The sequence below is a fragment of the Nelusetta ayraudi genome, unplaced genomic scaffold, assembly GCF_046127955.1.
Source record: "Nelusetta ayraudi isolate G7.1 ecotype Tasmania unplaced genomic scaffold, CSIRO-AGI_Nayr_v1 ptg000079l, whole genome shotgun sequence".
Taxonomy (NCBI): Eukaryota; Metazoa; Chordata; class Actinopteri; order Tetraodontiformes; family Monacanthidae; genus Nelusetta; species Nelusetta ayraudi.
The window spans coordinates 352,501-367,231 of record NW_027466129.1 but is presented as its reverse complement, the minus strand read 5'-3'; the positions used below and the strand labels follow the sequence as shown (position 1 = coordinate 367,231).

Here is a 14,731-nt window from a genome sequence, read left to right as displayed (position 1 = left end):
AGATGTGCGCCGGTTAAAATCTGAGTGTGCGGCATTGTTGCGGAATGTACCGTATGAAGAGGAGCCGCCATCTACTTGGAGAGCACAGCCAGAACCAGCTGCATCTTCCCACGGTACAAAAAATACAGAATTTGGATCAATATACTTTATTTGCATTTTTTCATGTACGGACTAAACTTTATCTAAATGTTTTATTTTCAACCATTGACCTGTGGAAGCTGTTGGACAGGGACGCTGAAGAAGCGAGGGCATCCAGCAATGCTACTGCTGATGCCATAGTGGAGGTGCAGCGTTATCTGTCAGCCCCTCCACTTGAACGATCACAGGACCCTCTGGTGTACTGGACGACACACAAAGCTGCCAAACGAGTACCTGGCAACACCAGTATCCTCTGTGCCCTGTGAGAGGGTGTTTTCTAAAGCTGGAGAAATAGTTTCCAAAAAGAGAAACCACCTCAAACCCTTCTACTGTGGAGAAACTGTTGTTTTAAAATAAAAACGCAAAAGCATCCAAGTTCACCCAAGCACCTTAAGCCCATACACCCCATCTGTACTTAAAATATATAGAAAAAATAAAAATAAAAAAATATATATAAACATACGTATACGTATATACATATTATGAATCAATTTCTTCTTTTTATCTGCATAGTCACATGTACTTTACCTCTACTACTATTATTTCTGACCCTAACATTTTCAGCAATGATTTTGGCAATGGTTTATGATTTATTTATTATTAATTATTTATTTAATGTTGGCCTGAGGAACAAATTTCGTTCAAGATGAACAATATATCAAGGTGAACCTTGATATATTGGTAGGACAGAGCAAGAAGGAAAAGCAACACATGAAATGAAGTTCGCTTCAGTTTTATTTAGAAACAGATGCTTTATTAATCCCCCAGAGGGGAAAATGTGTGTTCAGTAGCCAACATACATACAAGGACATACGAAAACACAGAGTCATAAAACAAAGTAAAAGTTACCAACGTTGGAATAAATAAATAATAAAAGTGTTAAATACAGAAAATCCCAAAGTGCACACTTGCTAGGGTCATCAACCTTTTGCATGGCTGCAGTACAACCAATGCGCCAGCAGACGACCCCCACGTTCTTAATGAATGAAGCTTCGAGTAATGAACCAATTTTCAACACAATAGTCCAAAAGGGTTCAAAGCCTCATGAAGCCTCGTTTGGACATCACTACCTCTTGGTTTATATAGCAATATATAGCAATAGCAATAGCAGTGTTAATTTCATTGACGAAGACTGTGACGAAAAATATTCGTCAACAAACGTTTTTCACGGACGAAAACTAAATAAAAACTAGATGAAAAGTCAGATATGATGACGAAGACTTTGACGAAATATAACTGACACTTTAGTCAACGAATAAAAACGAAACGAAAATGTTGGGCGGGACGAATGGAAAAGAGAGCCAATCAGGACTACTCTTTTGTGGGACAAGTTGGGAAGAAAATCCAATCAGAGCGAATCTCATTTTGAGGGTAGGTCGATTTACGCGGACGCAGCAGAGCCAATTAAAAAAACCGCGGGACATGCAGGTGCAACAGCGAAACAAACGCAACAGCACAGCTACACAGGAGGAGAACACAGGCACGTTTGCTGAACTTCGTACAGTTTGCAGGACGTTTTCACAACAGTTCGGTTATTTACGTTGTGTTTAGTTGCACAGTCTTAGCTGTTAGTCGCAGTTGAGCTGAAGCTCGTTAGCAACACGCTAACGTTTTGCAGTGCACCCGGTCCAAGTGCAACGGCATGTCTCATGCACAACAGAAATGTCAGAGCTAGGACGAAAAACGAAGAGTTGACATCTGGTCACACTTCACATACGACAACAAGGACAACAAGACCGTCTGCAAACCGTGTGGAACAAAAATCGCTGGGAAGAACACCACCAACTTGAAGCGACATTTACAGACGACTCATCCAGAAATACATGCGAAGGTAAGCATACACGCTAAAGTTATTTTATCAGATAAACCACCGTGTTTCCGCTAAACTTGGAATAAAATAGAAGCTAAAGGAAACCACCTCTGAACTGTATTGATTAGACGATTGGCTGAATTAATGAGTATAAATATTCAATGTCCACAAATTGAATCAAATGTGTACTATATTGGATGTTGTGTATGACTGGACAAAGAGGTGTGTGTGTGTGTGTGTGTGTGTGGCCTCTCTCAATTATCGAGCGCTGATGGAACGTGATCGAAAACTTTTGAATCAGTGCTTGATGTACGCCGCGACTGGCGCTATATTATGATTTAGCGCACGTTACGCTCAACGTCACCCCGTGCGGCAGGTAAAAAAAGGTCGTGTTGTCCCGGGTTTACAGATTCCACCGCATGCCGATTAGTGCGGAGCTGATCGGAGCCGATTTTGACCCGGGTCGCTTGCCGGGTCGTTTGACCCGTTTTGTCGCGCGGCTCGGTAAGCAGATTCCACCGCCAACCAAATGCCGATTATTTTCAAAAAATCCCACGTTTTTTGGGCAGTGGAATTGGGACTTGTGTGTGTGTGTGTGAGAGATAGGAGGGGAATGGGTAAGAAATCACAACTTGATTACCCCTTTATTCACCCTCACAGATACAGAAGACGTCTGATGACAAAGATGACCGTGGGCCAAGTGGAAATAAAGCTAGTGCAACCCAGCAGCAGGCCATCTCTACAGCTTTCCTCAGTTCTTCAAAGTACAAAACTGAATCGAAGGAACAACAGACCAAGGAGCAGGCCATAGCTAGATGGATTGGACAGACAGGTTTACCACTCACAACAATTGAAGACGAGGACTTTGTGCAAATGATGGAGATAGTAGATAGGAGACTAACTGTTCCAAAGAAAACTAAAATGAGCAATTTGATGAAAGAGAAAAATTCAAAGAGAGACTGGCTGCTGCCCGGAGAGCATCCATTGGCCTTGACTTGTGGACAAAAAAAGGACTGACAGCCTCTTTCCTGGCTATAAGTGCAAGCTACTTTTGTGTTGAACAACGTAAAACTGAACATATATTGTTGGCCCTTGAACAAGTATCTCACCCACACACTGCACTGTCTATTAAGGCATGTGTGGACAAATGTATGCAAGAGTGGGCCACACCAAAGGAGAAGATCCTGACGGTAATAACAGACAATGGGAGTAACATGGTGGCTTTATTTTTTTATTTTTTTTATTTTTTTGTTTCATTAATTAATAGCATTACCACTTAGCATGTAGTTCACTTGCTCATTGACACTTCTTTTAATTATAAACAGAGAAATATTTCATATTGTGTGCAATGACATTACAACCAATGCATATTTTCTTTTACATATTTGAGTTTTGTTGAGGTCCATGCCTGCCGTTGACAATATTTTCTTAGCAGTTGTCGTCACATGGTAGGCCTCTTCAACACTGTGCGCACTTGAGATGAAATCATCCACGTACAGTGACTCTCTTAGTGTCTTTACAACCTGCGGTTGTTCTTTTTCATATTGTCTCAGGTGCTTTCTGATTGTAGCTGCGAGCAGAAATGGACTGGGGGAGGCTCCGAACACCACTCTGGTCATCCTCAGCACACGCAGTTCTTCTTCTTCTTCTCCACTTGGTGAGCCCGGAAGCCACAGGAACCTGACCGCATCTCTATCACTCTCCACTAGAGAGAGCTGCAGGAAGGCCTTTTTTTTTATGTCTGCCATGAAGGCAATTTCGTGTTTTCTGAATTTAATAAGGACGCTGAGGAGGTCTGGATTCAGATTTGGCCCTGTGAGCAGACAGTCATTGAGGGATGGTGAGCCATCTTCATGAGACGACGCATCAAACACTGGTAAATAGTACTTGACGTTGTCTGCACTTGCGTTGTCCGTTGGCACATCCTCTGCAATGCTCTGCTGTAAATAGTCCTCCACTACTTCCTTGTACCTGCAGTAGAATGTAACATCCTTCTTTAGTCTTTTCTTCAGACCTTTAAATCGGGTTTTAGCAACACTGTAGTTGTCTTTGAGCTCTGCTCTTTCCGGTTTCCAGGGCAATGCTACGTGGTAGCGTCCATCTTTGAAGGTTGTTGTTCTCTCGAACATCTGCAGAGCCTCTTCTTCAGCTGGGTTCTGTGTTTTCTCACTTGTGATACCCAGAGACTCAATTTCCCAGAATGCACATAGTTGTTTGGAGACAAGTGTGTCCTCTTCAAGTTGAATGAACATGCAGGTTGACTCGCCGACACTCGACATGGACACTGGTCCCTGCACAGACCATCCAAAGGTGCTCTCCAGGGCTACTAATGTCTCTGTCAGTCTCTCCACTTTTCCTGAGACTATTTGCCAGTAATAGTCTGCTCCTATCAGCACAGAGAGCTCAAGATCGTCAGCATTGTCTGGGAAGTCTGCTAGTTTTAGTCCCTTTCTCTTGAGCTCCTGTTGAATCTGGTCACCAGGAATCTTCATCACCGCTGTGCACACCTGTGGTGTTTCTATGGCTTCAATTTCAATTTTCTGCTGGCTGTCCCAGATATTTTCTAATGTTATTCTCACTGTGTTGCGTTGTGACGTTGTGGGAACAGAGGAGCCCAACGTGTGAAGAGTGAGTGTCTCTTGCCTTATTATTGGTAGGTTCAGGCTCTTCACAAGGTTTTCATGGACGAAGCTTCTCTGACTCCCTCCATCGAGTAAGCAGCGAGCTACTTTCCTGCCTAATGGACCAGCCACCCATGCCTTGGCAGTCTGTAGCAGCACAGTGTTCTGTCCACCAGGTTTCACTTTCCCAAGATGAGGAATGACGGAGGAAACCACAGAATCTTCTGTAACATGGGGGGCCTGAGCCTCCCTTTTCTCCCCAGTGCACACAGCAATGTGATGTCTCCTTCCACATTTTTCACATGACACATCTCTCACTTTACATGTCCTTGCAATGTGCTTCTGTCCCAAACAAACAAAGCATCTTCCCATTTTCTTTATTTTCTCTTTGCGCTCAGGAATGCTGTTATTTGGGCAATCTTCAGACTTGTGTTCTGCACAATCACAAAATAAACAGTTGTGTCTCTTCTGGCTGGCAGTGTGCAGTGCAGCAGTGGATTGCGTGATGGATCTGTTCAGTTTTGTGTCGTTGAATGTGGACTGCTTCCATGACTTGCTTTCTGGTTTCCGTTCTTTCCGGGTGTATGATGCTGTCATTTGCAGTGCTCGTTCTCTGCTCTGAACCTCCTTCTGAAGGAATTTGACGATTTCATCAACCTTCCATTCATCATCACTTCCCCTTTGACGGCTATATTCAAGAGCTATGTCATCTGGAATCATCTTCATTAAAATTGGGCATAGTAGGCTTCCATAAGTGGCGGACACAACGCCCAATGATTCCAAGCTCCTAATTTGAATTTCACATTCATCATACAGCTGCCTTAATGCATGCACATCAGAGGATTTCTTCACCGGATTGAGATTCAGCAGCCTTGACATGTGAGCACTGATCACCAGATCTTTTCCTACCAAATCTACTTTGTAGCAGAGTGATCGCGCTGTCATAATTGGCATCTGTAAGCGTCAGCCCCGCAACTGCCTTTGCAGCTGCTCCAGAGAGATACGTTTTCAGCTAGGTAAACTTCTCACGTTTGCACAGTGCGTCATTAGTATGAATAGCAGTCTCATACAGGCTCCAAAACTCTTGCCATCTCTTGACCTATTTGTCAATCATCAACATGGGCAGCTTAATAAAGTGCCTGTGCATGTGCGCTAAACGAGTCAGCTGAGTTTGCGTCGCTCACCCTCTGATGCGTCGGCGCTTGGCGTTGAGCTTCCATTCTCCTGATCATGCGCTGTGCGCGGCTCCTATACGAGATGACGCGCTGCTTTGTAATCCTCTATTGTTTCAATCTCGTTCTCCAAATCATCCAACGGCGTGAGCTGCTCAATTGCAGAGTCGAGTCCGAGTAGACTTTCTTCCTTCACGGCCAACATGTCCAAAAAGGTGCTCAAACTATCCATGTCCGGATCTGGTTTGGTCATTTCACCGTCAATCTGGTTCACAAGACGTGCCGTAGTCCCTCGGATGGTACCCCGTTTCCTCCTCATTCGTTCCATTTCAATTTTACGTTCCTCTTCTTTCATCCGCGGAGCGGCTGCTCCTTCACGCGAGTCTCTCTGGCTCATCTTCTCCCGGGTTTCGGCACCAAACATGTTGAACAAACTGTGTTCTTTTCAAAGATTTCAGGAGGACGTAATTGATGCAAAATAACTTTCGTTTTATGTAGGAAAAAGGGTAACAAAAAACGGGTACAGAAATCAAATCCACTGCAGCACCTTCAGTTGGCGTTCTTTCAGCTATTGTTCTTTTTTTTTCTGTTTTTGCACACCGGTGAGTAATTAACAGTCTTTATAGTACCAACCTGTTAACGCTAAGCCTGCTGGGAGTTCGAGTTCTAGGTGGCTTGTGGACATTTCAAGCAGCGCCACTATAAAATGATTAAACTATTTTAACTATACTTGAACTCCGTAAGTATAACATATCAAATATTATCATCATTAATAAACTTAATTCATTCATTCAAAAGTTACAACAATGTATGTATGAATATACAGTTGTGTTCATAATAATAGCAGTATGTTTAAAAAGGTGTTTAAAAAGGCGAGTAAACTTCAGAATGCCTCAAATAAATTGTATTTAATAAAAACACATGCATTAAGGACACTGCACATTCTATTTCAAAGCAAGAAAATTGGAAAAAGTCATTGAATTTGATAATATTTTACAGAAAGTCAAGAAATATAATGTTCAAAAAAATAGCAGTGTTGACATCTTTCTTTACAAACTCAAAGAAGTACTGTATAAACTAAGAAATGCTGGAAGATTCAACTTTCCTCAGATAAACAAACTAACATTTAGTGGCATAACCACGGTTTCTGATGACTGCTTCACATCTGTGGTACATGAAGTCGACCAACTTCTGGCACCGGTCAACAGGTATCGCAGCCCAGGACAATTGTACCACATTCCACAATTCTTCTGCATTTCTTGGTTTTGCCTCATGAACAGCAGTTTTTTATGTCAGCCCACATACATTTTCGATGGGATTAAGGTCCGGGGATTGTGCTGGCCACTCCATTACTTCAATTCTCTTTGTCTGGAACCAGGAGTTTGCTTGCTTGCTGGTGTGTTTGGCGTCGTTGTCTTGTTGAAACACCCATTTCAAGGGCATTACCTCTTCAGCATACTGCAACATGACTTCTTGCAGTATTCTGATGTACTCTCAAACTGATCCACGATCCCTGGTATGCAATGATTAGGACTAACGCCATAGTATGAGAAACATCCCCATACCATGATGCTTGCACCACCATGCTTCACTGTCTTCACTGTCTTCACTGTGTACTGTGGCTTGAATTCAGTGTTTGCAGGACGTCTGACAAACTGTCTGTGGCCCTTGGATCCAAAAAGAACAATCTTACTCTCATCAGTCCACAAAATATTCTGCCATTTCTTTTTGGGCCAGTCAAAATGCGTTCTTTGGCGAATTGAAACCGCTTCAGCACACGTCTTTTTTTTTAACAATGGGACTTTGCGGGAGCTTCTTGCTGGTAGCTTGGCTTCACATAGACGTCGTCTGATTGTCACAGTACTCACAGGCAATCTTAGATCTTCTTTGATCCTCCTGGAGCTGATCATTGGCTGAGCCTTTGCCATTTTGGTTATTCTCCGATCCATTCGAACAGTCGTTTTTCTTTTTCTTCCTCATCTTTCTGGTTTTGGCTGCCATTTTAAAGTGTTTGATATCATTTTAGCTGAACAGCCTATGATTTTCTGCACTTCTTTATAGGTTTTCCCCTCTTTTATTAATTCCTTAATCAAAGAACGCTCTTCTTCAGAACAGTGTCTTGCACAACCCATTTTCTCTGTTTTTCAAGGACAAATGCACAACCAGCATATGCAAAGTCAGTTACCTTGATCCTTAAATAAGGGCCACATGTTTAACACCTGTTTTTTTTCACACAATCAATGACCTCAATAATTGAACTTGGCACTGCTATTTTTTTGAACATATTTCTTGAATTTCTGCAAAATATTATCAAATTCAATGACTTTTTCCAATTTTCTTACTTTGAAATAGAATGTGCAGTGTCCTCAATGCCTTTGTGTTCATTAAATACTATTTATTTGAGGAATTTTTAAGTTTACTCGCCTTTTTAAACCTTTTAAACACCTTTTTAAACATACTGCTATTATTATGAACACAACTGTATGTATGTGCTGGTACATGTGCTCTCCTTCTTCTTCTTCTTCTTGTGTGTATGTGTGTGTGTGTGTGTGTGTGTGTGTGTGTGTGTGTGTGTGTGTGTGTGTGTGTGTGTTTGATTGGAGAAAAAAGGGTGAGTTATAACAGAACCAAACAGAACTAATGACACAGCTCACTTCTGTCATTGCGATCAAGACAATGGGCGAGAGGCACAGCAGGAGGAGGAGGAGGAGGAGGAGGAGGAGGAGGAAGACCATGCGACATTTGCTTGAAAATGACGCTGCACCAAACTTTTTGTCCAAGTTAATACTACGTTTAAAAAATGATATCTATCGATATTTAGGGCAACTATTAAACCAAGAGGGAGGCAGAAATCCAGGTCGCTGCTTTCTGTGACACCCAGACCCAGCGATCTTGAGGTATAAACATCCGCTGAAGCAGTTTTCAAGTTTTTCATTCCGTTGTTTTGAGTTGAGCCGGAGACTGTACGGGTCCTCTTAGCAACTTTGCCTTTGTCTATTTCTGGTGTTCCTGTAGACTGTAGCTGTGTTTGGAGACTCTGACCTCTGACACAGCGGGAGCTGCTGAGCCTCTCCCCCGTCACAAAGCACTCACAGGCGGTCACACTTCACACCAGCCTCTCGCAGTAGCTCCAGCTAGCGAGCTAGCTGCCAGCAAGCTGCGCATAATGGCAGATAATATGAGTGTCCTAAAAAGTTATGGCTTTGATTCAGGGAGACTGAGGTCTGGACTTAAAGTCCTCCATTCAAACCAGGACTTGCAGGGCAACAGAGGAAAGCTGTGTGATTTCTTGCTGTTTCTGAAAGACATGGAGTTGGACAGTGCAATTCCTCAGCTGTACAAACTTGTCATTAGTGGCAACAATTGGAGCTCCATCTGCAGGTGTAGAGAGGAGCTTCTCCTGTTTAAAGCAGCTCAAGTCTTGAACCCGCAACACAATGGGCAAAGCCCACCACACGCACACACACATACATTCAGCTGAACACTCCGCTTTACAGCCAATATTTACGCCCCAGTCGGCTGGAATCACTGACTGAGCCGAGGGTGACCTCTGCTGGTGACAGACGGAAACCGCTTTTCAAGCTTGGCGCAAAAGGAAAATGTTTCAGCGATTCAGTATAGCGCAATAACATAAATACACAGAACAAAGATGAGTAACAATAGCAATAATAACAATAATGATGATTTGGTTTGACATTTAATCATCTACTTTGGTTGTTCACTATAAGAGTGTGAGACTGAGGAATATATTTTATAGATGAACGAGTTTCCATCAGCCAGAGAAGAGACAGTAATAAGTATAATGAGTCAGCTACCAATAGGGTGTAAAGTCGGACTGGAGAAGGTTTATTAACTCTGTGGTCCCACTTTAATAAAGCTTTATGATGATGATGATGAGGTTTTTTTTTTTGTTTGTTTGTTTGTTTTTTTTTTTAATATATATATACAAAAGAATAAAATCCATCTATGTTTTCTCAATCCTGACATCCAGTATTTATGCTGCTTCTGTTGGTTCACTTCAAGGGTTGCTTTACTTTCAAATGCGAGCCAAATGTCACTGTTTTGTTAAACAAATAGTGACATCACAAGCGGCACAGCTCAGTGACCAGCAATAGCCGCCTAGCTTCTGTTAGCATAGCTGTCACAGCTAGCTAGCCGACCCGCGGAGCCGCCACCGACAACCAGGGCCGTTTCTTGCTATAGGCGAACTAAGAGAATGCCGAGGGCCTCCAAGCCACTAGGGGGCCCCAAAGCTGCATGTTCAGCCTCTTCTGAGGATCACCAAAAAATGTCAGTTTTATCTGTGGCTGTCTCATGTGTTTATTACACCCCTTATATGCCTAAAAATAAACGTTGGCTTTAAGTAAAATAAACTGCAATATTAAGCTGTGGCTGGTGTTTTTTTTTTTGTTTGTTTTTTTTTTTTTGCATTATTATGTCTGTCACAGTTTGGACATTCTGGTCCCGTTTGGACATTCTGTTTCCCCACTTTAGACTTTTCTGATCTCTTCCATCATCAAAGAGACTCCATTCTGCTGGCCTGCTTTGATCTGACTGGTTATGTATTAAAAAACCCCTGCGTGCCACTGATTCCCTGCCAGATTGTTATTTACCTTCCTGCATGTAAGACCGAAGACTGTCATCTACCTCGCCTGCCTTTGACCCGCCTGCTCTGCCTGATTCTTGATGTCCAGCCTGATTCCTGGTTAAAAGACATTTTTCAACTTAACCTGTGTGTCAGCTGTGGTGCAATTGGGTCCAAAACACACCCGTTTCAACGTCGTTGGACCCCACTGTCACACAAGTAGTGATGTAGCGGGCCGGCAACGCCGACAGATATGATGATTGACAGCTACCATTCGTTCCCGTTAGCAAGAGGATTAAATAAAATAATAATAATAATAATAATAATAATGAAAAAAAAATGGAAGAAAAACAAAACTGATGAAGAAAAACGGGAAAAGGATAAAGGTGAGTGAGTTATTTGTTGGTGATGGAGAGGTGGAGGTGAAACGTTGTTTTCCCCCCCAAGTTTTATTGGTCCTGCTAGCCAGCTAGCTGGCGTCGGATAAATGTCAGCTGGCTGGCTAATATTGGTTTGTCATGAACTCAACTTTTTTGTTTGTTTTATGAAAGTTCGCCATGTCCTGACAAGTTAAGCTGTCCTGCCATGGCAATGACTGATGACACGTTTATTCAGATTCTAACAGGGAGGGAGGGCATGTTGTTGTAGTCAGTGCTCTGTCAATGTTCAGTGGAAGTTGTCTCTCACATATTGACACTTAATGTTATTTTAGCCTTACTTAGGATTAATGTACTAAGCTTAGTGTGTCTTTTATAGGCCCCTAATTAGAAGTGTGCTGCTCTTTTATAATTCAAAGAACTATTTTATGGAAATATTTTATTTGGCATGGTGTTTTTGTGAAACTATTGTGGCAGTGGATCATTTATCTTAGTTGTATTACTTTAACTACTACAGTTTGTAAACTACTGCAAAAAACTCTTAAAAGTGACAATTTTGTATCTGGGTAAAAGCTTTAAACGGACACTGCAATCACAATGTTTAACAGAGCCGTTTCTTGCTATAGGCGAACTAGGCGAATACCTCGGTCCTCCAAGCCACTAGGGGGGCCCAAAAACCCCTTGGTTGCCCCAAAGCTTCATGTTCAGCTTCTTCTGAGGATAATTAAAAAAAAATCAGTTTTTATCTGTAGCTATCTCATGTGTTTATTACAGCCCTCGAATGCCTAAAAATAAACGTTCGCTTTAAGTAAAATAAACTGCAATAATAAGCTGTGGCTGGTGTTTTTTTTTTTTTGTTTTTTTAAATCATTTTATTTTTGGCATTATTAGATTGTTGGACCCCACTGTCCAACACAGTTAGTTATGTAGCTGGCTGACGACACCGGCAGGTATGATGGGAATGATTGACAGCTACCATTCGTTCCCGTTAGCAAGAGGATTTAAAAAAAAAAAGCACAAAAAAAACCACCATAATGGCATCAAAAAGGAGTTATCCCATGCGGAAACAACGGAAGAAAAAGAAAACTGATGAAGAAAAACAAGCAAAGGATAAAGCGTTATTTGTTGGTGATGTGCGACACGGTGGCGCAGTGGTTAGCGCTGCTGCCTCACAGCAAGAAGGTCGTGGGTTCGATTCTGGGCCTGGGACCTTTCTGTGTGGAGTTTGCATGTTCTCCCTGTGTCTGCTGGGTTCTCTGCGGGTTCTCCAGCTTCCTCCAACACTACAAAAACATGCATGTGAGATCAATGCATGTGAATGGTTGTTTGTCTCTATGTGGCCCTGCGATGAGCTGGCGACTTGTCCAGGGTGTCACCCTGCCTTCGCCCTCTGACAGCTGAGAGAGGCTCCAGCAGACCCCCGTGACCCTGAGCTCGGGAAGAAGCGGGTATAGAAGATGAATGAATGACTGAAAATAAGGATGACTTGACACAGTTGTTTTTTTACTCACAAGAGAACCACCACACGCATAGAGAAAGTAATAAAGTAAAACAAAAGTAAGACAAAATACACTTTTGCTCCTCACTTACTCACAAATTGTTTTCTTTTGTAGTCCTTATATTTTTATTAATGTATTATTATTACTTATTCATGAGCCGTGAGCTCTATCTATCTATCTATCTATCTATCTATCTATCTATCTATCTATCTGTCTATCTATCTATCTATCTATCTGTCTATCTATCTATCTATCTATCTGTCTATCTATCTGTCTATCTACAGTATCTATCTAAAAACAACAACGTATTGACCCTTTGGCTGCTGTCAACAGATATGACGGATTGACGCCCTTTTTGATGTCTTTGCCAGTTCTTAGCTGATATTGTTCTCAAGAACTTTGGAAAAGACAAATGTGAGCAGTAAAATCCGTCCAGTGCTGTGACACCAGTTGAAAAATATTGTCCACTGGAAGCCCTGAACGCCCTCTTCACTGGTCATAACGATAGAGGAGTTTGCCTTCTGCAGAATCTGACTCTTGACTCTGCAGAAGGCAAACTCCTTTCCCCTGTTTTCCTCTAATCCAAGCTGGGTTTTTCCCCACCAGAGAAATAACCAGTATCTGATCAGTCTGCAGCTGATGGTCGACCATAACCACAAAACTGCTTGCAGTCTTTATTGTGGTTTACATCTAAGCACCTGGTCAAACTATAAAAAATATATTGGCGGCTGTCAACAGATGTCAACAGTCACTGTTGCACGTTAAGTTCTTGGAATGATTAACTCTCTTTCTGATATCTGCCAGATCTGATAGGGAAAGACTCAATCAGTCCAGCATTGTAATGCAAACAGACTTATCACCTCCCCTAGACGCCCTGAACGCCCTCTTCACTGCTTATAAAAGACAGAGAGAGGAGTTTGTCTCCTGCAGAATCTGACGACAATCTGAATCTGACAGACTCTGAATCTGACTCCCACTCAGCAGACTCCTGACTCCACCATGCTGCTGTTCCTCTACCTGATGGGTCTGACTCTGGCCGGCAAGGCTCCTACAGCTGATCCGGACATGATGTTGACACATGACTTCCGTCCACCTTCCTCGTACAGCTTGAACGTTAGCGCCTACAAGTACGTAGCGACACACATGACCTGGGCCGACGCCGAGATCAACTGTGTGTCACAGGGAGCCAACCTGGTGTCCATCCACAGTCTGGAGGAGAACACTTTTGTCAAGGACCTGATCAAGAACTCTGATCCGGAACAGGAATATACCTGGATTGGACTCCATGATGTCATAAAGGAGGGAGCGTGGATGTGGACTGATGGATCTGCTGTCAACTTTAAAGTCTGGGACGCCGGGCAGCCAGATAACAATAATAACGAAGACTGCACAATGATCCTCAGCAATTCAAAATGGAACGATGCTGCATGTCAACTCCAATACCCTTCAGTCTGTAAAGCTCGGCAGTATTGACTTTAGAATCTCTTCTGGTTGGGTTCAAATCAGAACAAAATAAATAAAGAACGAGCATCACCACCTTGCCTGTTATTGTGCCTTTCTTTGTTGTGTCATTGGGAAGCCTTGACAAGATCCATCTGAGGGCATTGGGTTGCAAGAAAACAATTAATAGCATAACATTTTATTACTGCAAACATTTACTGAAACAAAATGAGGTTGACTTGACACACTCGTGTTTTTACTTGGAAGGGAAACACCACACACATAGAGAAAGTAATCAAATAAAACTAAAGTAAGACATAATACATTGTTGCTCCTCACTAATTTACAAACATACGACTATTTTCTTTTTTCAATTTTGCAGTCTTTTTATTTTTATTAATGCATTATTATACAGATTCCAAATACACCTGAGGTTCAGAGGGAATCTGTGAGTCAGTGAATCTTGAATGGGGTCCAAATGATCTCTTAACTGCCACGTGCACACATTCACACCAATACTGCTGCCTGTGGAGTTTTGACCCATATGTGACGTGGGAGCAGGTGCTTACTGCATGTATGAATGCATGTATGAATGCATGCAAGTATGCAGGTGCATGTGCTCTTGTTCATGGTCGTGAAGTTTTGAAGCGCAGCGCCTGGGTCGGACTCAGTCGCACGCGGGCGGCCGGGAGGTGGACATGGTCTGACGGTTCCGCCGTCAACTTTGAGACCTGGGACGCCGGAGACCACGAGCCAGACGACTACAGAGTCATGGACGCCTGTGTGACGACTGGCTCCGTCCCGTCCAAATGGAGCGACTGGTTCTGTGGGTTCGGAATACCTTCAGTGTGTGCCAGTGGCCGGGGTTCCCTCAGCAACTGACCCGGTACTGTTGACGCCACTTAAAAACACTAAAACACTAACGACAAATATTTCGAAATACAGATTGTCACTTCCTTCTGCATTATTTGTGTAGTTTTTTTTGTTGTTTTTTGTGTGGACTCAGTTGGAGAGGTGTTGTGTACTGAAATGATTAAATTACAAGGTGTATGTGACAGGTCACCTGTCCTGTGTTTTCTGGGCTCAGGC

The 14,731-nt window shown here is 42.6% G+C and overlaps 1 protein-coding gene across 1 annotated transcript in view; it reads left to right on the top strand.

The window, feature by feature from the left end:
- Window positions 1-3,694: 3,694 nt before the first annotated feature.
- Window positions 3,695-14,731, top strand: part of LOC142900214 (lithostathine-like) — an 11,085-nt gene continuing 48 nt past the window's right edge. Inside the window, exons 1-4 of the mRNA XM_076044383.1 lie at window positions 3,695-3,708; window positions 4,505-4,576; window positions 13,007-13,040; window positions 13,160-14,731. The exon at window positions 13,160-14,731 is cut by the window's right edge and continues 48 nt beyond it. Coding sequence (XP_075900498.1) covers window positions 3,695-3,708; window positions 4,505-4,576; window positions 13,007-13,040; window positions 13,160-13,675 — 636 coding nt within the window. The 3' untranslated portion in view covers window positions 13,676-14,731. The remainder of the gene's footprint in view (window positions 3,709-4,504; window positions 4,577-13,006; window positions 13,041-13,159) is intronic.